This window comes from Halichoeres trimaculatus, unplaced genomic scaffold (genome assembly GCF_033239565.1).
Source record: "Halichoeres trimaculatus isolate MK-OKI-2021-1 unplaced genomic scaffold, fHalTri1.1 fHalTri1_scaffold_10, whole genome shotgun sequence".
Taxonomy (NCBI): domain Eukaryota; kingdom Metazoa; phylum Chordata; class Actinopteri; order Labriformes; family Labridae; genus Halichoeres; species Halichoeres trimaculatus.
In genome coordinates this window covers 24,677,570-24,703,048 of record NW_027437187.1, presented here as the reverse complement: position 1 = coordinate 24,703,048, position 25,479 = coordinate 24,677,570, and the positions used below count along the sequence as shown (strand labels likewise).

The window sequence follows — 25,479 nt, the reverse complement described above, 5'->3', positions numbered from 1 at the left end:
ATTTAAATGTTTTAAGGGTTCTTTAGCACCTCAGGGTTTGGAAAAAAGGGCAAAGCTCTGCTCCATATTTGGCGACAAAATCTGTATAGCTACTTTACCTTTATCCACATTTGTGTTAATACAAATCCTGCCATGGTTACTTTTGGTTGAAAGCTGATTATGGAGGTAATTAGGTAAGTTAAGATGCTCTTTGAGTCTTTTGCACATAAAATTATGGAAACAGTAAAAAATGTTGATCATGAAAGAATCAAGTTTTCATATTTGTAACATGAAGAAAGTTTTTGTGTTCAGAGTCACAAACAACTTTCATTCCTTTGATATACAGTGTGAAAGGGAAGGCGGAGGACTCTAGGGTGCAAATGCATTGTGGAAAAAACAGCTTCACTTCAGGAGGGGCTGAGAGAAACGTGATATTCGGAGGTCTGAACCACTCAAACTCGACTAGCACATCTCTATCTGTGACCAGCTGGATTAATTTGTTGTCATCTGGTCTCCAGCCTTCTCCATCCTCCAACAAACACAACCAAGAAAAATCAAAGAGAGACAGAAAGATAGAGGAAAAGATACAGACAATAAAGCAAAAAGCTTTGTATCTGCGCAGAAGAAGAGGGAAAAAAAAGACCACCCGTCAGACAGACGAGGGGGCAATTTGGGGGATGTGGAGGGTTGCCATAGCAACAAAGGAATGAGACAAGAAAAATAAAGGCCCAAAATAAACCCATAATTCCTTTAGCTGAACCCAAATTGCAGGAATTGGCTGTTCCAGAGCCAATCTCTTTCCAAAGCCACAGCAAATCTAACCTATCACACGAATAAAAGTTGTAATGAAATTCTCATTCTGTTTGATACCTGGCGTTTATTTCTCAATAGGTGAGGAAAAAAAAAAAGACCTGCAGAGAGGAGAGCCATCCAGCACAGTTTAAACCAACTCCTCGACCCTTTCAATAATTCAACTTGGAAATGGATGAAGCAGAAGTGAACTGCACCGTACATCTTCGCAGGTCTCAAGGTGACACCTGCAGTTCAGCTCCACTGCACTGAGGTCCCCGGCCTCCTCAGAGACTCATCTGAAAGGACGATCAATACGAGGATATTGTATGACTCAAGCTCTCCCCGGACAAAGAGCGACCACAGCACTTAGGGCAGGAAGAAGCTGCTTTTAAATATGACTCTACACTTGGAGTGCACAGTTCTGAGAAGCTTGACAGGAGCTGTTCATAGTCCTGTCAGATGTCAAGTGAAAGCTTTTTGCAAGCAGCCATAGTTAGGATATACAAGACATACTCAAATATAATACCAAGTACAACTGAGCTTTTCAAGTTTCTTAAAGGAGCAGAACACGTTGGTACATTTTACTCATTGAAAGTTTTAAAATGAGACTTAAATTTGTCCTTTATTGCAGCCAGTCACAGAAAGCTCATGTTAGCATTAAGATGAGTTAGCAGAAGTAAATGTGTTTACTCTTAGTGAAGCTTAAACTGCACTGTTGTAGCGCAGGTGGCTTTAGGTTGTGATCCATGAGGTTTGCACTCATGTGGATTCGATTCCGGGCTGTGGCCTCTTTACCTCATGTCACTCCCCACCCTCTCCCTGTTTCCTATGCTATCTACTGTCCTCTCTGCTATCCAATTAAAGGCATAAAAGCCCAAAAAATAACTTGAAACAAAACAAAACAAAACAAAACAAAACAAAACAAAACAAAAACAAACTGCAGTGTCATGGGTCATGGGGTCCCGGCTTAAAACTGAAAGTTGTCGAGTTGTAAAGCTAGCTGTTCCGATAGGTATGGCTAGCAATGACTGAAATTATTACTACTGGGGTTAGTTTTTTTATTCTGCTGCAAGACAAACAATTTTTAGGTTTTGTAACTAAATATGATGAAAAAGTAGCAGGAAAATGGGGGTTTTTACCTTCTAAGCCTCGCTAACAGTGCTAGCTTTGTACAGCAGCATTTACACCTCAGCAGCTCATAACCCAGACTACATTCATTCAGTATGACCAAGTTTGATTTTCACCTATATTCAAAGTACATATATATTATTTAGAGGTGTTACTAAGTGGATTTATGTAAAAAAAGGAAAGCTAGTCTACCTTCACAAATTCCTAGACATTATACTTGCTAATGCCAACTGTTGTACGGTCAGATAAATGTTGAACTTAGCGAACAAACATTAGAATGCTTTCAATAACACTCTGAAATTAAATGTTTATTTTCACAATAATGAACTATTCTCTTTCATATTTACACAAAGCACTTTTAGATAGTGTATAATATGTAACAGCATTTTTTAACTTCAGCATTCCCTGATGAAGAGATGATCACACAAATGTTTTCCCCATGTGAACATTCTGCCCTCACACTTCATTCCTATAAAGTCTTTGTATCAAACACAGGTCAAGGGTTGCAGGGTTTTCAGGCTGCAGCTAACATGTCAGGAAGGAATAAATAAATTCTGACATTAGAGGAAGATTAAATACTAACATTCAGAGACTTTTCCTGGCTACTCCCCAAAGGTTTTTTGAAGTCCAACATAATAATGACTTCAGTCCCAGTTGGTCTCCTCCAGCCTTCAACTGTAAAACGTAATATCCAAGGAGGCACTGAGGCAATGTCCAGAGAGAGATCAGGGAGGGAACCTGGAGATATTCACTCAGAGTTTTTGTAGTTGGTGAAGAGGTTGTACAGGACTCTGAGGGTGGACTTGAGGTTCAGGTTGACAACATCTGGAAAACAAAATTAAGATAGTAAAGACATGTTTGTAACTCTGAAACACAAAATAAATGAGCTGTGCAACCAAACAAATATTATTACTTAATTTGTGAATGATCTTCATAATGAATTCCTTCTTACCGCACGAGCAATCCATAAGCACAAAGATATGTTCTGTCTTCTTAGAGATGTACTACATTATTTACTTAATGTAGGTCTGAGGCTTTCATCACTAAATATTTGAGGCTGTGGATTTTCTTAAGAGCTGCAGGATCTCTGTTTTCGTTTTAAATAAAGCTGCAGTTACTCCACATGGTAATCAGGCTGATGTTGGAGTTCAGTTGTGGAGTTATGAAGATAGCACAAAGCTAGTACATCCAATTACTGCAACATTTTAAGTGATGCTTCTTTGGCAGGGGACATTTTTCCTTTTTGGCTTTGTCCAGAAAATGTTTGAAGAAGGGGAAGGCATTTGCATAAGTGTGGAGAGAAACAATATTTACACATTTGGAAAGTCTACAGTAGCTCATACTGGTTCAAAATTCAAATATTTAATCATTGCGCACCAACTGGCGAGTCTCTTCTCTGCTTTGGCATTTTTTTGGCTTGCACACACAAGACTGTGCAGTAAAATGCTAAGTTGCTTTGAAAACTGTGCGCAGTGTTAGGACAATAAAAAGGGAATAAACAGAAAAATAAAAGCACCTTTGGGGACAGTTAGAAAAAGGAAATGTAAAATCTAAAATAAAAAGTCAATTCAAAGCTGAGTGACTAAGACTCGTTGCACAAATTAAGACTTAGAGTATCACATTCCACCATCACTGCATGTTAAATCTGACAATAACAATTGTTTATTCTATGAAAATATTTTTTGCTCTGATTTGTTATTGTTGCACTTGGATTTTGTGTTTCAGCTGTACCATCATTGATATGGAGATGGAAAAATCAATATGAAACATGATTCGAAGCAATACGCATGGATAATTTAATATTAAGAAAAACATCAATTTATATCCGCTCTCAAGTGTTATTTTTAATAGTCTCTGATGTTTTAGGCTCTACTGAAGAATAATGTAGGAAAGGCAAAATCAATAACTTTTATTCATATTTTCACGTGTAAAATCACACAGGTCAGGGAGGTGTCCCAACGGTCTCTCTTCTGCTTCCCTTAGGATCGGCTCACAGAGCAACACGATTAAGCAAACTGATCAGTCTACGGACAGTTTTCTATAAAATTGTGCACTCTATATCTTTCTGCACAGGTCTGCACCTACCCTGGACAACATGCAGGCAGGCAATTAGTGCTGTGCCTCATTTTCATAGCACTTCTGCCAACTTAGATCACTGCATGGATAATGAGGTGAGAAACTGAGAGGCAGGAGGTCTTTCATGGAGGTTTAACTTGTGACTTTTTCTGCAACTAAATTCAAACCCTTGCTTCAAGGCCAGCTAGGATATGTTTTTTTTTTCTTTAATATAAGTACATGGGAATTTTAAAGGAATTTTGGCTTCAGTCAAAATTTCTTCGCTGATTTTGTTCTGTACATGTTTTTTGCAGAGCTTCTTTAATATTATAAGAACATCCTGTTTTTATTGTACAGTTAGCCCAAACCTTGATGGTTCTTTCATTTTTCTGCTACCATATTTTTAGTCTTGGTTGTAAGAAAAACTACTAAAATTAAAACCTGTGAAAACAACTTCTTATAACAGTCGCACAGTATTAGCAATAATGATGTAAAACTACAATATATTATCTGATTATTATATCTATAAGACACAGCTGTTAAATTAAGGACAGGCTGGTTTATTGTAACAGGACAGCATAGTGTAGCTTCAGACTGAATGAACTCAACCATCCACAATGTGAGCGTGACAGTGAAGCAAGGTTTCCATCTACTGGTGAACAGTTAAAATGACTGCCACCACTCAACACCCTAACAATAAAAATCATAGAACTGTATATCTTTCAGAAAAAAATCCTTTCCCGTGTCTTTTTAAAGAGTTTGTATTATTTCTATCTTGTTTGTATGTGCACAGAATACCTTCTGGTCTTGCTTTGGGTTTCTTCAGGCCTCCATCCTGCATCAGCTCAAAGGCAAACGCCACATTGTGGACCTAATAGGAAAGAAGGAAACTCAGTGTAGACACATGCAGCATCTAACACATATCTTTGAGTGAGAAGTTGCACTAATTGTAAAACCACCTTCTGTTCAAAGCTCTCAGGGGTGAGGAAGAAGTTATACAGAGGGACAAAGTAATCCTCAAGCAGCCCCATCAGCAGGACCAGGTAGACTCCATCAGCAAACTGGACATAAACCCCAAAAAATGAAACATTAAAACTGCATGAGAGGATCAGTTTGGATGGCATGTATTAAAAAAATACATGCATACAAATAGATAAAAGATGAGGGGATAAAAACTGTCACATGACTCTTACAAACACCTCAAATAAGCATTTAAATAATTGATTCTTTGTGAATAAACAATCATAAGTCTTACCTGAGATTCTAGCTCGGTAACTTCAAGGTTCAGCTTGTTCAGGTGTTTGTTTACAAAGGTGATCAGAGACTGGTGACAGAATCATAGGTCACTTATAAAGACGAAAGACCAACTCTTCTTATTTTGTTTATTCATCTATTAGAAAGGATTTAATTACCGTTTTTACTACGTTGAGTTTGTCAGGTGCATGATCCAACAAAGTGTCAAATGCATCTCTCTCTATTATGAAAGGGAAAGACCAAAAAGCAATGAGTACTTGATGGAAAATTTAAATTTGTCTCATTTCAAATTTCTACATCAAGCACAGTACAAGAGCATAAACTGATGATGCATTTTCTTTTCTTTAAAGCATTTTTCTGTCTTGGTGTGAGTTAAAAAAAAGTCAATGTGAGGATTTTGATCAGCCTGATTAAAAAATGTTTGAGGGTGCTTCTGCTTTTACCATATATCTAGATGTGTTTTTATGGATTTGGGGTTAAATACTCCAAGGAAAATCCCTATTGTTCAAGTCATGTATCAAACCATTTTCTGACCAAGAAGAGACATTTCATTACACTCCACTACATAAAAACTTCAACATCTGAACAACTGAGAATTGAAACTCATGATTTTCAACCTTTGTTGTTGTTGTAAGGAATGAAAAACAAGATTGAACATCTTCACTTGTGTACTTTGGGGTGAAGGTGGATGGCTTCTGTTATCTAGTATTGGATACAGTTTTTCACTGATTCATTTTCAGACTTTTACCTGATGCTTCCCAAAGAGAGTGCAATTTATTTTTTCCTCTAACTTTGTGACAGTGAACTTTTCCTTTGAGCAGAAGCACAAAAATACCGTAGTGAAAACTCACCAAATCTTCCCAGCATCATTCTGAAAAACAAAGAAGAAGAGCAAAACTGTCACATTTTCCATATTTTGCAAGCAGGAATCTTACAAAAATATTATTGAGTATTATTGTTATTCAAAACAATAAGGAAACAGTTGAAGCTCTTACTCTGTGGTGCTCGTCAGCTCTTTAGTCACAAGAGCAGTCTGCAGGATGCCTTCTCTCTTCTGCACAAACATAAATATCTTTCTTTACTGACTTTATCACAGAGTATCAAAATCTGTCACTGTGCATTACGAAAAATAACAAACAGTGGAAGATGACTGTGTACTTTACAGCACTTTGACTTTCTGCCCTTTCATACAGCTGAAACATTTGTATAGTTTTTAAGTGAGAGTTGTTTTCGTCATCATTAGGGTCATTACAGAATGAAAGAAAGATTTTAAAACTGTATTTTTTGTGATTTTCTGGACAAATTTTGCTTGATTTAGAGGCGTGTCCTTACTTGATTGTGTCGTGTTATTTCTGAGCCAGCTACAGTTATTGCTGCTTGCTTTAAAATAATAATTCTCAGTTATGAAGCGCTAATCAGAAGGGAAAATGAACAATCAAATTCAATTACACAGCAGTAATCACAGCTCTTTCAATGCAAAATATGAGCTTAATGAGAAACTTGACCTACCTTCACCACTACCACCTGCACAGAAACATGCTCGGGCAGTCTGATGGGGGCTTGGAAGTGCATTGCCAGAGCCACCAGCAGGTAAACAATAGCCACCAGGTTCTTTGAATGGATCGCTGTGACAGAAAAACCATCAGTTAAACTCTCAGCTGAAGGCTCAAATAACAATGTGAGCACTTTTCCAAAGATGAAAGGTATCAGTTGGCGCTTTTTTTCCCCCCTCAAAGATAAAAGTCAAATTTAAAAGGAACGGTTAATGGAGCATGAATTAAATTAACTCTGAGGTTAGCTCCTGAGGGAAATACATGTTTGAAGAGTTCCTTTAAAACTCTGTGCAGGATTAAATACTCTCTTTTGTGATGCAAATGAAGAGGCTTAATTATAGTTTAAAGGGAAAGTTCACTTATTTTACAGAGGAAGTTCAGTTAGTTTTTATCAGGGAGGATTATGTAGTTGATAAAAACAAAAGCAAAGCTGTAATTGAATTTTTGAAAACAATACTTGAGAGGAGAGATGACAAATATGCTATTAAAGTGAGTTATGAATCAGGTGTACAACTAGACCCTTTTATATGTATTATGAGTTAATGATGAAGGAACATAAAATACAGTTTTCGTGTGCATTTTTGAAAACCTTTTAAGGGTGCTGAATACAGGTGGAATCTGTGCAATAACAATTCTGAATCACATTGTTTTTGCACTGTATGTCAATAAAATGTTTTCATTTACTTCAGTGTACATTGGTACATTTAGACACCAAAGCTGGCACAGAGGAGGTGTTGTCTGTAAATTTATTCACACTAGCACTAGGTGACCTTATTGCTGGCAAACAAAGATGATTAAGGTGGTTTAGAGCTATGACAAAGACCATGTTCAAGAGAAACATGTTAAATGCTTTTAAAGATTTAATCATGTCCCATCTGTTAACATGGAGAAGTTCGGCTTTATTACACAAGAAACAGCCTCACTTATGAGGTGTCGTTAAAATAATAATAATAATAATAATAATAATAATAATAATAATAATAATAATAGTAATAATAATAATAATAATAATAATAATAATAATGTAAAACTCACAGTCCACACTCCACTCAATGGTCCAGCCATGAGGCCTCAACAGTTCATTGACTGCCTCCAAAACTGTTTGAAGCTTCTGTTTCTGTCCAATCTCTGATTGGGTCACCTCGGCCACGTTAAGCTTCCTCCCTGACAACTTTTCTATCAACAGCAGGAGAAAAATACAAGAAATCAATTTACAGAGAAATGACAAAACAGAATGGAGTTAAACCACATTTAGCATAATTCTGCTGTGCTGTGTAGTACTAAATGGGTGAACTGTAGGGAACAGTGGGTTTACAGGAAAAAAATAGGAAATCCAAGATATAAAATGAGATGCAACTGGAACTAGGTCAAGAAGAGAAAAAAAACTTCACTAAGATCAAAAACAAAAAATGCATAACTAAATGTTTCTCATGTCTGAATGGTGTTTGCAGGAAAACCAGAAAATTATGGTGTTGAAAATATATAACTGCAGCAGCAGATCAAAAAGATGACCTACAAAGAAAGGACTTTTCTCTAAGTAATTCTATGAGGAGGGACTTGGGAAGCTTTCTTTTGTGCATGCTGAAAATTTAAAATTAGAGACAACTGTAGAGTTAAAGTAATAAAAACAGTGAAAACTAACAAAGGGCACAAACAGTGATTCAGTGCAAAGTATGAAACTATGAGTTATATAAGAGAAGAACACACAAGTTCCCATGGTCAGAAATGTTTCATTTAGTTTTTACAAGCAGCAGGGGATATTCTTCCATAATTCCAAATGCTTTGTTCTTGTACCCTTGTGATGCTGATGAAACCCTTTGTCAGGCTTCAACTGTGTTTTTACAGAGGACAACAAACACTGAATCAATCCTCTGAAAGCAAAGATGAAACAAGCCTCAGTGTGCTGATGATAATGAGAGAAGGAGGAGAGTCATCGCAAAGATTTCCATTTGATGAAACAAATCATACAAGAGTTCATCACAGAATTGGGAACTGGAGAATTGACAAAGAAATTATCAGAAAAAAAATTCACAAGAAAATGAATCAAAGGAGCAAATGATCACAAAACACAAACATTTGAATAAATGCAGCCCTTCTAGAAATGCAAAAACTATAGTGTGAAGAAAAGTGCAGTGGTTAATGTTATTTTCATTTTGCTAATATAGAAAAAAAACCCAGAAGTATTAACATATATGAGTTTAGTCAGCTTGGTGTAGTATCTATATACACAGTGAGTTTTTAACCTGTCGTAACAAATAATAGACACAGGAGGGCAGCACATCACAGACAACTGAAGCCTCACTAAAGACACTAGCTTTGCAAAATGTAAAAAATGGGTGAGTCATTATAGACTAATCTAAGTAAATAAGTAAGACTAAACTAAGACTAATTTAAGTAATTATAGACTAATCTAAGCATTTCAAACCAACAGTATTTGTTTTATGATGTTTCAATGCAAATAAATACTGCAAGTATGTCAGTTTAAGGCAGAATATTTACAAGATCTTTACACTTTACACAGTTTCAGAATTATTGTTTAGTTACAGCACCTTTTTTGTGAAAATAAAACTTTTTGATGTGGATGTTTTCAAGATTCAGACACATGATATAAAACAAAATTATGTCTTTTTACTGAATCCATAGATTGACAGTATGATTGATACATGCAAAAACTAGTACAAAAAACTGAAATCTAAAATTTATTTGTTAAGTTTCTTGGAATAATAATAATGCCATAAAACAAGAAACTAAATTAGTACATTTTTCTTATCTGACTGGAAGATTTTTTGTCTTTATAAGCAGTTCAAGTGTCAATTTTGTCAGTTAACATCTTAAAATAAAACCTTTTCACTGAAAATTTTGTGATGAATGTGGCTCATATTAAGTCTAAAGGACAATTTTTACAAAAACACAATATAAACTTTTGCTCGGATTTCAGTTTTTGGAGTGTAATATTTTGAATGCGGGATTGCATGCAAAATTGTATGATCAAAGATTCTTGTTTCCAATTAACTTGAATCAAACTGCATAAACTTAGAACATTATACAACCCTCAAAACTACTCACAATCATACACGAGCATACAGACAACAGGAGAAGCCATGTAATCTATGTCTTACCAAATAACTTCTGGAGCACTTGACCATCATAACAGTCCTCCTCCAGGTCTTTGACAATGATCCTGTCTTCCTCCAGCTCACTATTGATCCAGTCAATCAGGACCTGGACACAAATCCAAACACAATGAAAACTTTAATGTGCAGTTTAGTTTTTTAACTGCTGTGATTTTCCTGAAGAGATGTGATGAGTGAGGGAACTAGATTACCTTCAGGAGATCTTTGAATTTAAGATTTTCCCGTGATGTTGGGTCTAACATGATCCTCTCAGCATTTTCCTCTGATGAAGGTGAAATGAAACAGTGGACATTTTCTATAGGAGCACTCTTATTTTCATTTGATACAGTCATTTTTTTATGTGTCACCTAAACATAAGACAAAGAAAGAGACACAATGTTCCTTTCCCCAATAGTGTTTCACATGATGACTTCAAACAAAGGCGTCTCCCCTCCACCCACTTTCACTTCCTGCTCCTCAACTGTCAGTGTCCCCGTGTGTCACTGTGTGTCACCATGTGTTGCTCTGCTCAGAGTGTGACTTCAGCTGAGTCTGACCAGCTGAATATAAGCAACAGTGTTTACAACAGCAATGAGTTTACTATAATATGTTACACATATGAAGGTTTTAATGTGAGTAAGCTCTTCTTTATGCGTGCATACATGTGTTTGTGTGTTTATGTACCAAGCAGTGTGTCCTCAGGATGGATGTCTGTCCCAGTGGGGAGCATGGGAGCATTGATGGCATTCTTCCCCTCCTCTTGGAGATCACTCACTGGTGAGAAAACCAAGCACACATAAGCCATAAGATTAGGGATGTTGGATACCAATTTTTTTTAATCTGGTACTAGTACGAGTACTTCCGCTTACGTAATCACTAGTACTTTTTATACATAAAATTTCAGTTAACAGTGACAGATCCTTTTGAACAAAGACAACACAGTCACACTGCAGTTGAGTCCAAAATAAATAAACAAGAATGTTAAACAAAAATAAAAACTGTTTGCTTTAGTATTTTTTTTAAATAAACTGAGGTGCAAAATAAAACTGTTTAACATTTAACTCTCCCTGGTTCATTTATATAGTCTGAACAGGACATGATGCACATTTGCTGTTGTGTCAAACTGTGGCAGTGTAGTACCAACTACTGGCAAGGAGGACTTACTCGACGCAAGATTAATTTGCCTTGAACATTGGCTGCTGGTATCAGTAGCCTTCACGAGTAAGATCAAACAAAAGTCACTGTAATGAAACAAATCAAGCTCAAGATCAAGAAAGGAGGCTTGACAGTTAGTCCTGTTTGAAAGACACAAGACACCAAAATGAAGGTTTCTCAAGATAAGACAATATTAAAACTTGGGAAACAAGACTTCTTTCTCTCAATCCTTGGATCAATGCAGAGAATGGACCTGCCTCCTTGTTAACTCTGACATCAAAATTGACCATTACTCAGTAAATCAAAATTTTGAATGACACGTAGTGCAAAAAAACAACATTAGTGGTGATTTAGAAACATGATCACTATCAACAGGCTTTAGAAGAGAAAAGCCTTTTGTGTGGTTACAGTGTGAATATTGAACAACTCTTTCCCCTGTTGGTGAGGTGTGGAGTCAGTTAGTCACCTCCTCTTCAAACCACCATCTCACACAATCTCCAAGACTTTTAATCCAGCACCAGAAAGAGTCAGAGCTGCACTGAATGATATTTAAAGAGACTGCAGGGGACTTTAGATCTTTAGATTGGACTGTATGTTCTGAATATGAAAGAGGAGCCAAGGTGGTTTCTCATCACAGTCTATGACAGACAAGTGTGGCTTCTTAGGGGACTATGAGGGACTTTACAAGTTACCTCAGGTGATGTCACTTTTTGAGTCAGAGTCAACTAGGAATGCAAACCACAGAACTGAAAATAAAAAAATGTATTAATAATCTGAGGGTATGTTGGATTAATACTGTATGTATAAAGTTACCAGACTGATTTAGTTCACTCTCATCCTTTCAATGAGCTGTAGCTGTGAACTTCAGCTGTCGAATACCATTATGGGTAAAATCAAATGCAAGAGAATGATGAAGATTCTTTGGTAATATTGTAACACTGTTTTATTCTATTCCCATAGTGCAGGTGTTTTGGACCGAGTCAAGATGTGACAGGGAGACCTGAACATGAAGTCTATCTGGACTCAGTCTGTTCTGCACGAGTCAGCCTGGACTCGTGCAGCCACTGTTTATCCTCATCACCTGAGTTAAATTTTACAAGATGATCCATGTTTCTCATTTTAGTGAATAAATCAAACTGCAAATTATTCATAAAATTTCAACTTATCCTAAAAATGTAAATGCTTATTTTGGTATATTTACTCCTATAATCTCATGAATTTACACATTCTCTCTTTTTCTGCTAGCTGGGAGTTCACTGGCAAGTTTGCTTGTCTTGCTGTATGTTACAAAATGTTCACGCTGTTGCTGCATGTAATCAATGTTTATCCAGAGATGTCGAAACGCTCTCACACATCCTACACTTTTGAAATTCCCTCGAGTCATTTCAGGCTCTTTCTTCTCCACTACTGGCGGCACTATGAGGCAGGATTCTCTATCACTGTCATACAGAGAGCCACTTATAAAAGGATCCAGGCTCTTAGGGGACTGTTTGATGTTTTCTTTGTCAGTGTGAACCAAAATTACACTTAAATGTGTTTAGAGACAGAATCAAGTCCAAAACAGGGAACATTAAAGTCAAGTAAAGGCAACAAGATGCACAAAAAGTCCCACAAGCACACAACTTGAGTTCGGGTTTAAATCTAAACTGTCTCTACAAAAATGCTTTCACTTTGGACCCTTAGGGATATAAAAGCTTTCTTCCTCTAATGGCTGTGCTGCTTTTATCACCGTGCATTTCAATTTGTAAGACCCGCAGCAAGCTACATCGAAATCAATGGCTGAAAATCTATGGTCTCATTGACTTTGCTATTTATAAAATCTGACAGGAGATCCAAGGTTCGAGATGAAGCACCTTTTTTACTGAAAGAATGTGAGAATATTCAACATGTATCAAAATCAAGAGTCACACTGTGTTTGTGATGTAATCTGGACAGAATCTTAACTTCAAAGCATAAAAAAGAGGATGTGGAGAATTACCCCAGGAGGCGGGGTCCCTACAGGTCTCCTATCTGATCCAGCTCGTAAGAGGTCTAGTCTTGAATCTCAGCACCCATCAGCACTTTGCTTTGTAATTACTGAGCCAGCTTGCAGCATTTCATCATAATTGTGCTGCCTCCTCCCTCTGTGTCCGACTGACTGCATTGCTGCTGCTGCATTGGCACTTCACACAGTCAAGTAAAAAGCAGTTTTAAATAGAAAAATAAAATGTTACACACGACAGCTGATGTAAGGAGAGCAATGGACAAAATTGAGGAATCCAGAAATAAAACAACACTTCACAAACAGCTGATTCTACAAGTTAAATGCACATTTAACAGAACTACTTACATACTGATGACCTCCTATAACAACCAGCACAACACATTTCTGGATATTACCCTGCAGTGAACTGAGGTGACAGATCCTGCTTCCCCAATTCTACTTCTAAGTTCCTTTTAAAGCTAAATCAAATTACCTTGTTTCTTCCTCTTGGTCCCACACAGCAGCCCCGCCATGTCCCCGTTATAAACCAAAGGATTCGCCTCTTAGTGGCAGCGAGCAAAGACAGAAAATGTAGGAGGCATAAAGATGTGAGTGCTAGTTTAAATACTGTATACGTGTGTGAATCGTAGTCTGTGGAGCTGAGCGGTGGCAGGGGGGAGTTGTCACGTGTTTATTTCTGTCACAACCCTCCACCCCACCTCTACGGTCCAGTTACAAGAGACCCTGAGTAGTGTGTGTGTGCGTGCATGTGGGACAGGAAGGGGACACCACACTAGACATAAATGCTCCAAAGCAACTCTACAAAATCACTAACCCCTGGGATGTCAGACAGCGGACACAAGAGAGACTTCAGGAAGCTACGACAGGTACAGTATCAACTGGATGTCCTCAAATTTGTTATTAATTTTTTGTAACAGTAAATCTTAGCTTTATGTTGTCATGTTAGACAGAGGAGTTTCAGTGAATTAGCCAGGGAGCATGTGAATGGAGCCTTTAATATGTTTTGCAGCAGCAGATAATCAATCAGGAGGTAGCTGTATCCCAGTTAACAGAATTACACTGATTGAACGCGAGCTAAAGCCTGCAGTAGTAAACATTCATCTTCATTGCATATATTTATGGAAAGAGCTCCTAAGTGGTATCACAAACAACACAAGAAAGGATGCAGTGAAAACATATAATCAGATTTTTTTCTTTTTAAGAAGCAAAAAAAAAAGGATTTTAATCGTATAAAAGAGCATTAAGCTAATTGAAACCAGACTAATGTTTTGGTCCCACTGCTCCCAAGGGAAGGGACGCAATTACTGTGGCACCAGGGGAGATATAAATAATGCAGCAGTATGAAGAAGGCAGACCAAACCTTAAATATAGCTCTGGTTATTTACACCATCCAGCACCAGTGAGTAATAGCAGCCAGGAGATGACAGTGTCACTGCCCTACAGGGAGGGCTCTGCAGAAATAAACCATGACAGCTCTTACACTTATGTTTACTTATTATCATAAGGAATTAACTGTACTCCACCTGTATATGTAATGATTTGTCTACCACTGCCCTCTAATTTGCATACTCTAGATTTACGCCATGATAATTTGATCCTGGAAGAGACATTTTATTCTTAGTAATGCTTCCTATTGTATTATTTTATTCCTATGAAGACTTCAGCGGCAAGTCTGAGTTTTATATGGACTGGGGGAAACTTGGGGAAAAGATTACTCAGTCTGCTCATATAAAAACATGTAGTATGAGCAACATAATTTTTCATCAGTGTTCTTTAAATTTTCACACCTAAGATGTGTCAGGTGGGACTTTTTAAATTTTTAAAATACCCTTTAAGAGCACTCATGTGGTAAAACAAAACAAAAGGTACAACAGTCATAAAATCAAACAACTTAAATATTTGTTTTCCATTTTCTTACAGCATTTTTGGTTCCAATCCCAAATTTTTGCTTCACAATACAGCTTCTCAGATTTTTTTTTTTAACTGAAAAGATGCTTTTTTTTCTGAGATTGCTGTAATATTTTGAATTATTACTTAACTGGGATTATCATGGCTACTCGTTAAAAAGGAACTTTAGAAATAGTTTTTGAGGTTTTTGTCCAAAGATGTTAAATTAAGAAAATTATCATATTAAAAATTCAAAAGAAAAGTTTGAAAAATTAAATCTTATTTTTAGACATGTTGTTCAAAACTCCTGACATTTATAACTGTAAATGTATCTATGAATGTATTGATATATGTAATTGTGATAGTTTCATAATACAAAATGAGAACATGAAACAAGGAAAATAAGTAAAAGAGATAACTTACTATTATTAGCATCCATCTTAGGACTTTCCATCTAAACTGTGTTTTGTACTTTCACAAGGTAAAAACTCTCCTCCATACACAGAGATAACACAGAAATACTGAAGAGTTGTGAGGATGTGCTGAGACACTCCTTTTAGTCCTTATAAAGTCAATATGTTCTTTTTCTCCACTATCACTGAAGTCCTGTTGCTGACAGAGGCGGCTGGGTCTTGTCAAAGAAATGCTGACTTCCTTCTAGTTTATCAGAGTTACTGCATGCATCCTGAAACAGAAGCTTTGCAGTGTTAGGAATCAGGGCTGTGTAAATAAATGTTGCTTCATGTTTTCTCTGATAGTCTTTAACAACACTTTCCATTCCATTTTCATTACAACAGTGCTGGTTTAAGCCTCTAATGCTGCAGTACAAAGTGTCCTTCGTACTGTTGCTAAGGAGTTTCAACTCAGTTTAAGAACACGTTAGCCTCTTTACTTTAATAAGAAACCCAATTATACCTTTAATGATCATTCAGCAAATGTTAGGCAACTTTTCCAGTGGTGACTCGTCCCTCTCGGATGTTTCCTCAAAGAAGAGCCACACCCCAATGTTACAACAAACCACAGCAGGAGCAAGATGTGGGCCACAAGTTGTTCTTTAGAAAGACTACACCTCACTTTATTCTCTACTGTTAAACAGATCAGTTTTTCTAACATTAGTGAGATCTATTTTTAGCATTACACTGCACACTGTATTCTCTGAACTTTAACCCAGTGTGACCACAGAGGGGCACTACTCTCTTTACATATTCTCTCTCCATCCTACGATAGTAATATAATTAACAGAAATGATGACGAACAATACAATAGACTAAATCATATGTTTTCAAAATATATACAGTGGAGCTAATTTTCAGGTTGGTCAGTATTCAGTAGAAAGAAAATCAGACGCTGGAAATTTCTACCATTTTATCATGGCTAATGTTAGTGCAATGCCATTATGAACGACTATCTAATTAACTGAAAACTACCAATATACCTTTAGCTATTTGTAAACTAAATTCACAATTTATTCATCCTCATCCATGCACTCCAGTTTACATTTATTTTTTTGTGTGTTTTCCAATGCATGACTTTTAGCCAACTTCTTCAACATTTCATAACTTGTGGCTAATCATTACTGGGATACATCAAATGTTAACCCAACCAATGATTCTTGCTCGTACATAAAATTGCTGTGCATTTCTCAAATTAAGCCTCATTTAACTATATATCATTATTTTTGACTGTGTTTCAAACTTTTTTATGACTTTAAACAACCCCAACCATTTCAACAGTTAAATGCTTAAAGCTAACCATGCACAAAATACATTTGAAGCTATCAATAAATACCTAAAGCTAAAATTGAAGTTCAAACTGTTGCTGCATGACCTTTAGCTTTCTTTTATTAACATTTATTAAATGCATTCAACAAACTCAAAGATTTTACCATTTAAGCTAAATATTAGCCACATTTAATGCTAGCTATATTCACAATTTAGCTTCATAACCAACTATTTCAGTGGTTTATTCCTCAAGGCACCAAAATTATTATTACAGCTTTTTATTTTTCAGGGATACGACAATGATATCCTACAATTTAGCTTCGCTGTTTAGCTGTTTACATCTCTGCTGCACTGCTAACTGTCAAGATGTATCGCAAACTAAAAAAAATAAATGCAAGTCTTCTGCTGTGCTGACCTTTATTTAATACCTTAATACCATCACTCCTGGCTGGAACTGCACAAAGTGTTAACCTGTGGATGACAAAACCTATCTCAAAACTCTGATCTCAGAAGACAATTATTCTAATAACACCTGGTCTCAAAGATCTGTCTGTGATTTCTTTGTGTAACCTCCACAGAGGCTTACATGTCAGAAAAACACCTGTAATAACTCTGGTGAAACAGAAGAGCCTATAAAAGACTAAAATGATCACTTGTTTTTATCATCTTTTTAACGTAGATTCATGCTCGTGCATCAGTTTATACATAAGAAGCTGGTCCCAAAGAGTGAACCTTCTTAATAATGAACCTTAATGTTTTTTTTTCAGTCAGATTAAATAAAGATTTTGTTTTAGGCTTAGTTAAACCAATTCTTTTGTGAATAGCTTTCTTAAAAAATGCTTTGTGTCTGTCCCCCTCTTTTGATGGAGATACAAACACATGGCTGTGAACATACACACACAGCAAACACACACACAAATAACACACACTTAGCTGTTAAACCCTGCAGCTGTCCCTTTGACCACACACTGACTGTCCTGAGGGAGGATGGAAAATAGTCTGGACAACAACTGTTGAGCTGGGACATAAAGTGAAAAGAGTGTTTTGGTCTCAAAATGACAGTGAGCTCAGTAATCCTCTCACACGTTTATCTTCATAACCTTGCATTCTTGGCACAGGTCACTGACTGTATGATCTATTTATGGTTATTGGTCCATGTTAAATTCCTGTGGAGGCACTCTGAGGCTTTGTCTAGCTTCTGATTAGCTGACAGGCTTCTCTTTCCTATTGAGAGTATCAAAACAGGCATTACTATCAGGCTCAGGATTGTATTTAGACAGAAATAAAGATTTAATCTAAATCATGTTTTGTAAAAGACAATTAGAGACCCACACTTAGGAAACACATGGTTCAAAGAGAGAATTATAAATGCAGCCTATCTTTATAGAACTGACCCAGAGGGAGAATATTTGTGATTGCAGCACCATGGACAGAAACACAAGGGAAACAAACAAGAGGCCTCCCATTGACATGAGAAATAAGAACAGGGACGAAATAAAGCCTTCACCTTCTTTGGATTTTTTCTTCCGCACCAGGGTTCCTCCCAATTTCCCGAGGAAAGATTCGTCCTTCTTCATTTTCCCGGACAGCAGGGTCGCAGATGTGTTTGCAGTCCCAGACATCTTTCTGCGTGTGAGTGGTTGCTGGTCTCAATGTGTGGGCTATAACTGTCACCCCTCCCTGTGATGCAGTCAGGGACCGGTGAACGACCCAATCACGGCCAAAGGACAGCAAACTGACACATTCACACGCCTGCCGACACACGCACACACACACAGACTGAAGGCTGTGCTGGTCGCAGCATCTCCACACGGACGAAATGACTCACGTGTGAGTAAAAGGCTTCATCTGATTTACTGTTTATCCTCCTGTTTATCCACAGCGCCTCCTAACGGCAGGATGGGGAACTGATTCTACAATCCTCCATCATATGCACACTTATTAGCATTATTTTCACTATGATTTAAAATATCCATAGTCATTTTGGGCTTACAATAGGTTAAATTAACATTTAGCAAGCGATAAAAATAGTTTGTATTTTATGTATTTTAATGTTTTGAAGCCACTTTGTTCTCATGTCTTACAACAGAAGGAAGAACCCCCCCCCCCCCCCCCCCCCCCCCCCCAAAAAAAAAAAAAAAACGTTTTGAGCATGTGTATAGTGCAGTTTTCTAGTTTTCTAATTTGAATTATTATCATATATGTGATATACTGTATAAAGAGCTTGTAGCGCACAATGTTTAGCATGAATCATTAGTTCAACCATTATTAAAGAAAGCTGGCATAATGCGATCATTTCACTATTTATTGTACAGTTGCAAAAAAAAATTAAACAAAGATACAAAAAAATAATAATAATTATGGAGCACAGTGTGTTAAATTATGAAAGGTAATAATCAAAGGTCAGTAAGAATGATACATCTGGAAATTACACAAACTATTTAAACTGTTTCTATTGTAGAAAGTTGCAAGATCTCCTTCAGGGACTGTCACCTCGTCCAGTTTCCATCACTGTTTTTAGGAGACAAAAATTGTGATTACAGCAAAACAGTGAAGTCTTCTGCTGTCAGGAAGTTTGACTATGTGCTATGCTAACATTTAATGTTGCAGTATATTCACCTGTAGTCTGCAGTAGCTTCCAGTCCACCTGCAGTCTGTGTCTCACCCTTTCTATTGTCTCCACATCCTCAAGTAGAGGAGCATGAAGCTGCCCCAGAGAGGGGGCAGCGTCCCCGAGGAGAGAGGAAGCTGTGATTCCAACACAGGCCTTCTCAGTTTCCTAAAAACAGCACTTTATTTAGTTTATAACTATTAAAAACCAGGTGAACACTTCCACTCTCTGTGTCAAGGCCTAAGATGGTGGTTACCTGCATGAGCACCAGTGTCCGTCCATGTGCCAGGCCCTGCAGCAGGCCTGTTAAATGTTGCCACGCACTGTCACACACACCACTATCTGCTGACCGAATCAGCAGAACCAGACTTGGGTCATACTCATATCCCAGAGGTAGAAGGAGGCTCAGAACAGTGTGTGTAAAGCCTGAAATGTCAGTGCAGCCCTGCAGGAGGACAGAGAAATACACCAAGGACGTCTCCTTATTTTCATTTCTTCATAGAGATCTCCATATTTGAAAGTAATATTAAAGACAAAAATAATTATGTGTATTTATATAAAATAATTATAATATTGAGTTTGAATTCAGTCCAGTATCACATGTACATTGAAAAATCCTGTACCTTCTGCAGGCATACAGTTATGTTATATTTGTTGTGTTTTTCCTCCAACTCCTTGTTGCCAAACTGCACCAGGAGAGTTTTCCTAAAGACAAAAATATCCTTGTTATTGTATTGCAGAATAAAGCAAGCATTGTTAAGCAGTTAAACACAACAACTAATCCAAACAATAATCACCCATCATCTTTGAAGGGACTTCGGAGCCTTGCATCTCCAACACACACAACCAGCACCCTGAAAACAACACAGAGATACCAAATTAAGCAGCTTTTAACTCAAATGTAACTTCACTTGTGAGATCTTGCTTGTTTCAGTACAGTCACCTTTGATTTATACAGAAACTCTACTGTGAAAAATGCAAATGGATGTAATTATGTAACACTTTCTTTGGTATTCTAACCACTGAAAGCACTTAACATTGCAAGTTACATTCACCCATTTACACCACATTCATATAATGAAGGCAGAGGCTGCTATGGAAAGATAAACCACTCTTATCAATAATCCTCCTTTAAGTGTAAATATTGTTCCACATGGAAAAGAAAACATTCTGTAAAGTCTCTGGATGATTTGCTATGTACATATGACATAGATACACACTGATTTACCGTCTGTTGGAGGCAGTTGCAGCATGCTGGACAAGATAGGGCACTACCATGCAGACATCATGGACCAGAGCCAAGCCATTGCGGATCTGACAGGGAGTAGACAAACATAATGACATTAGAGGTTAAAAATGTATTTACAAGCTGATCATATCACAATAAAAAAACTCTGACTGCACCTCATTCTGCCCCATCTTCTCTATCAGGGAAATAAGGCTGGAGAGGGTTGAAAGAGCACTGCTGTCACTTGCAGCTTCAAGGAGGTTCTCCCTTGTTGAAAAGTAACACACAGGAGTTACTCAAAATAAACCCTCCTTTGTTATGACTAAAAAACAAAGTACATTAAAATGAATAATAAGCCTATGTAATACATTAACAGCTCCATACCTGAGTTTGTTGACCGTTACCAGGTCAGGAATCGCCAACGTGCTGAAGCGTTCACATCTGTTTGGGCAGGGAACATCATCAGGGAGGACCACAGCCGTGTGGATTAGAGGAGAGACTCGTTTTGGAGGCTCTGGCCAAACCTTTTCTTCAACCCTTTTTTTCTCTTCCTCATTCTCTGTCTTTTCATCTTCTTTTTCTTCTATTTTGATGCGTTTTGTGCTGATTTCAGAAGTGGGTAGCTCAGCTGGAAAAAAGAGATTATTGACTATATATTGATCATCATGTTGTATTCTAGGTGATGTTTGTGTTGTGTAGTGCTGCCCAACACTGTACTTTAAATGAAGTCCTCATGTAATAACTACCTGCATGTTTGAGGCAGGACCAGTACTGCCTGTGAACTGATCGGACACAGTGAAGGGACTCAAGCGCACTGGAAGGAGAAAGTACATTCCCTTTAATATATAAAACACATACTTATACAAAATAAGGTTTGACAAGGACTTTCAACTTTCTGACCTTTCACAGGGACCAAAGAGATTTGTAGGTAGAGGTGCAGGATCTCCCAGTAAAGTTTGAACTGTTTGGCACACAGACTGGGGGAGGGAAGTCAAGTTGTATCCTCCCTGGAAAATGTTAACACAAGTGAACATTCCTTAACATGACAAAACTTTCCTGCCATAAGCTTATACCACAAAAATATGCACAATCATATAATGTTCAAAAATAATCTGATTGGCTGGGGTAAAAAATAAAAAACAGAACTGATGGTGATTAATATTCATTAACAAATTTGTGTCATGTGTTTTTGCTGTTATGAAGTAACCTGTGTGATGTGTTGGTTTACCTCCAGAACAGCACACAGCTTCCCTCCAGCTAGGTTCATCAGCAAGTGAGTGAGGTGGGCGAAGATGTCAGGCGTAGCACACATTTCACCCTGTAAAAAAAAAAAAAAAAAACAATCTCAGCCTTTCTTTAATCATTCAATGAAGTCTATTCATCTCTTGCCCTAATTTAACATAAAGAATGAATTTTCATGCAAATACTTCAACTAGTCTCCTACTATATAAAACACCTGAACTAAATTTACACATTTTCAACGCTGGAACTGAAGACATGCATTACAAAACAACTATTTATAATACTGAGATTTCATCGATGTGAAACTTTCTGCAGCTAAATTTAGAATCACTCATATGACTCTACACTGAATAACTTCAGTCAGTGAACCAGTGGCTGCTAAATGTGGGATTGGGAAGCAAAAACTGCATATATATACAGTGAAATCTTTTTATATTCCATACCTCTGGGTCACCAATGGCTGAGTCAAAGCCTGCACACACCAGAACCAGTTCTGGACAGAACTGTAACAAAGCATCATGTTTATAACAGTAATCTCAGAAATGTCTGAAAAACATGTTTATCTATCATGTTGTACCTCATATGCAACTGGTAGAAGGACGTGAAAGAAGATTGAAAGGTAGTCGCTATTGTTCATTCCCACCTATAGATTCATGACAAGTCTTTATTAAGAAACGCAGTCTAATACACACAAATGAACATATAATAAAGACTATTTGGAATCAATGTTAAAAAGCTTAGTTTTTAACAACTTTTCAAAAATGTACACATTTGGTATTTAAAAAATGGATTCATCCTTTTACATTTGAACTCAAAAAATGACTTACTTTGTTCCATGGTACATTTATATTGAACCCTGCCCCTTTGTCCGTGCCAATGATGTCAAAGTCTGAGTCTCTCAGGTTAGGCCAAAACTTCTGATGCTCATAACGGTGCCATGAGAAGTATAGCACGCTGTAGTAGATTAATGCATCATATGAAGAATTTAAAATGTCTGACCACATCTGAAAATGTTAAAGTCAGGATTCCCTTTGTTAGGAAAGACTCACCTCGGATCTTCTTGAAAACAGTACTGCACCCCTTGACCATGATGTATATCCCAGTCAACTATCAAAACCCTGAAAGTGGATTTTTGTTGTACATTAATGAGAATTGTGCCTGAAACGGTCAAGTTCTGAAACAAAAAAATCTGAGGTCATATTACCTTTCAACACTGTACTTTTTTTTGGCATATTGAGCTGCTGTGGCAACATTGTTAAACACACAGAATCCATTGGCAGCGCTGCGCATACTGTGGTGTCCTGGTGGTCTGTTGTGAAGACAATATTTGATTATATCATGATCAAAGATGTAAAAATTAAACCATAAAACATTTAAACTGTACAAAAACTGTAAACTTATACATTTAAACTGTCTACTTTAGTAACTTATGTGAAGTACTTCTTTACAAAAGATTTTGGTTCTGAATCCTTCAATGTACATCACATTTTGTTTATGCATTGACAAAAAACATGAACAAAATAGGGCTTTGTTATGTGACAGTCAAATTGATAATTTCACTTTTTTATTGCCATAGTCAGTAGGTGCTAATTTAGTAAACAAAAGCACAAAAAGGAGAGATTTGTAAAGAGTATGTGCAGCGTGGTTTTCAATGTCAGGACAATTTTGTTAGAAAAATTAACCTCACCTGACCAAGGCCATGCCATTCCTCACCGTCCCTGTCATCACACTGTCCACAAGCTGCAGTGCAGCACCTGCAGCCAGTTTGGCACAGTGATAGATGTTCTGGTGTAGGAATAAAGCAGGATATAATTGCTTAGCCAGGTGGCAAACACTCTCAAAATCAAGTGTTAGAAAAATAAACAATGAGAGCTACAGTTCAGCCAATAGAAATATTAATGGGACTAACTGGGTGGAAGTAGACATCACCATACTGCAGAGTGAACTCCTTCAAGTCCTCCAGGGTCATGTATGGGGTCTTCTTGACTGCCTCTAGGTACTCCTCACTGTTGGTCAGCAGAGTAAATACAGCTGGGTGATTTTGATAGAAAGTAAATTATAAGATCAGATGCAGGTGAGGGCCCTCTCTTAACATTCACTGACCTGTGAACTAGCAGAATGTCTGCATCTGTTGCCTCACGGATAGGTCCAGAGATGCAGCGATCAGCCAGGCCATTTTTCACTAGTGCTTCATAACTGACAGTCAGACGCTCAGGTACTTCAATCTTACATGCAGGGCTGGTAAACAGAAATCAAATAAATGTTACAGTCAGATGAATCTGATTTGTTGTACAAATTTAAAGACATAAAGTTAAAGATATGTCTGTTGTAAATTAAGGAATGCCTTTAGCTATTTATTAATTCAGGAAAGCAGATAAAGCAAGTTATAGTTCTAAACTGAAGTTAACAACGTCATTAACACATACAAAACTTAACTACAACCTCAAGGATTAAGAAAAAAATCATTGTTTTTGTCTGTTTTATTGTTTCATTAGATGTTTAAACACACATGGCACAAACACAAGATATCACCAAAAGAGTTTGTTATTATGTCTGAGAAAACCGTCATAGCTTTGCGTTTTGTTGCCTAAAGCTTAACATTTCAGCATGCATTGCAAGAAAAGAAAAGCTCCAAATAAATATCATAACAACATAAGGAAACAATTATTATAATCTACAAGTAGAGATTTAAAGTATAATATAGGGTATTTATTTTTTTCAAGCAGTATCTGGAATCTTTGATTTATTTTTTTTTATTGTTTGAACGTTGTTTGCTAATATTTAATTTATTTTTGTCTTGAGGTGTTTTTGCCTTTTTATATATTATTTTTATTTTGTGGCATTTTTGTGGATTTAATCTTGTCCTAGTCACATTTCTCTTTTGTTGTTAAATTGTATTTCGCAAAACACTTGTAACCGAGTTTTCAAAAGGGCTAAATAACAGGTGTATTATTGTAGACAGCTATCAGCTACCGGCTTCCGGTGGGTGCTCCTTGAAAACCGACCCGACTTGCTACAACAAGGAGCGACTTCAGTTCCCCTTGAAAAGCATTTGGACATTTTATACGTTCTGTTATTTGGCTCGATGATGAAAAAAAAATATTTCAACGTAATGTCAATTCAAGCTCAAGATTATCTTTCCCTAGGGTTAACGCACAGACTGTATTATGGGTTAACTAAAAACAGACAGTAACATAGCTAAAGTAGTTGCCTCACAACCTTTCCATCCACTTCGCACTTTATTTGAAAAACACTCAGACTGTGACAATTCGCAACAAACTCAAACAATTTTTAAGTTATGTGTGCCAGTTTGAGCTAGCTTAGGAAGCTATACTACAAAGACTACAATAAGTAGCATGTGACCGCCATAACTCACTCAACCCAGAGTAGTTTGTATTTGGTCATCTCTTCATCGTAAAACAGTGCTGTTCCCATCTTAAGTATTTATCTAAACTCTGGGGCCAACTGCGAACAGTAACTGCTTCACTGCTCCACCGAGTGCAAAATAAATCCCCAGATAGCTGATGAGTAAAACGCAGTCACAGTACTTGGACTTCTAATAGTTACACAGGTAAAATCGCATATTGAGAAAGTCCAGAAATAATTTGCACACGGCATGCTGTGTGCATGAATCAAATCTGACCAGTCTTCCGTGACTTTTCAAAGGTTTCAAATTTGTTTCTAATGCAGTAGCGCCATCTTTACGTTGGAGTTGTGTACTGCGATAGTTAAAGACCTTGCAATAAAATTGTGTTTTATCCAAAGTCTGTATAATAA

At 37.1% G+C, this 25,479-nt stretch overlaps 2 protein-coding genes across 5 annotated transcripts; both read right to left on the bottom strand.

The window, feature by feature from the left end:
• Positions 1–915: 915 nt before the first annotated feature.
• Positions 916–18,483, bottom strand: parvb (parvin, beta). 2 transcript variants are annotated; one of them, XM_074678586.1, is made up of 13 exons: positions 13,486–13,615; positions 10,559–10,648; positions 10,087–10,157; positions 9,881–9,983; positions 7,797–7,937; positions 6,718–6,833; positions 6,204–6,262; positions 6,060–6,079; positions 5,367–5,428; positions 5,210–5,278; positions 4,914–5,015; positions 4,753–4,825; positions 916–2,724 (listed from the first exon to the last, which is right to left on the bottom strand). In XM_074678586.1, the coding sequence occupies exons 1-13, from the start codon at positions 13,523–13,525 to the stop codon at positions 2,648–2,650; spliced, it is 1,023 nt and encodes a 340-aa protein (XP_074534687.1). In that variant the 5' UTR covers positions 13,526–13,615; the 3' UTR covers positions 916–2,647. The 2 variants fall into 2 exon arrangements, with proteins under 2 accessions (XP_074534687.1, XP_074534686.1); XM_074678585.1 differs by lacking the exon at positions 13,486–13,615 and adding an exon at positions 18,129–18,483 and having other exon boundaries at positions 925–2,724.
• A 409-nt stretch (positions 18,484–18,892) lies between these two features.
• Positions 18,893–25,400, bottom strand: hdac10 (histone deacetylase 10). Of its 3 annotated transcripts, none has more exons than XM_074677646.1 (20): positions 25,079–25,142; positions 23,806–23,940; positions 23,612–23,708; positions 23,390–23,487; positions 22,907–23,011; positions 22,752–22,820; positions 22,530–22,656; positions 22,280–22,345; positions 22,146–22,205; positions 21,689–21,778; positions 21,361–21,467; positions 21,207–21,274; positions 20,845–21,088; positions 20,637–20,727; positions 20,461–20,546; positions 20,030–20,086; positions 19,856–19,937; positions 19,489–19,677; positions 19,241–19,400; positions 18,893–19,132 (listed from the first exon to the last, which is right to left on the bottom strand). In XM_074677646.1, the coding sequence occupies exons 1-20, from the start codon at positions 25,135–25,137 to the stop codon at positions 19,101–19,103; spliced, it is 2,022 nt and encodes a 673-aa protein (XP_074533747.1). In that variant the 5' UTR covers positions 25,138–25,142; the 3' UTR covers positions 18,893–19,100. The 3 variants fall into 3 exon arrangements, with proteins under 3 accessions (XP_074533747.1, XP_074533746.1, XP_074533745.1); XM_074677645.1 differs by lacking the exon at positions 25,079–25,142 and adding an exon at positions 25,346–25,400 and having other exon boundaries at positions 18,894–19,132; XM_074677644.1 differs by lacking the exon at positions 22,146–22,205 and having other exon boundaries at positions 18,894–19,132; positions 25,079–25,339.
• Between the last annotated feature and the right edge of the window lie 79 nt (positions 25,401–25,479).

Coding starts and splice junctions, on each gene's coding strand:
- hdac10 (XM_074677646.1), bottom strand. CDS start 25,137: ATGGGAACAGCACTGTTTTACGATGAAGAGATGACCAAATACAAACTA. Junction 23,941..25,078: donor TACAAACTACTCTGGGTTGA/GTGAGTTATGGC, acceptor TCTGTTTACCAG/CCCTGCATGTAAGATTGAAG. Junction 23,709..23,805: donor GACATTCTGCTAGTTCACAG/GTCAGTGAATGT, acceptor GCTGACCAACAG/TGAGGAGTACCTAGAGGCAG.
- parvb (XM_074678585.1), bottom strand. CDS start 18,243: ATGTCTGGGACTGCAAACACATCTGCGACCCTGCTGTCCGGGAAAATG. Junction 6,080..6,203: donor GAGCTGACGAGCACCACAGA/GTAAGAGCTTCA, acceptor TTTGTTTTTCAG/AATGATGCTGGGAAGATTTG. Junction 4,826..4,913: donor CTGAGAGCTTTGAACAGAAG/GTGGTTTTACAA, acceptor CTTTCCTATTAG/GTCCACAATGTGGCGTTTGC.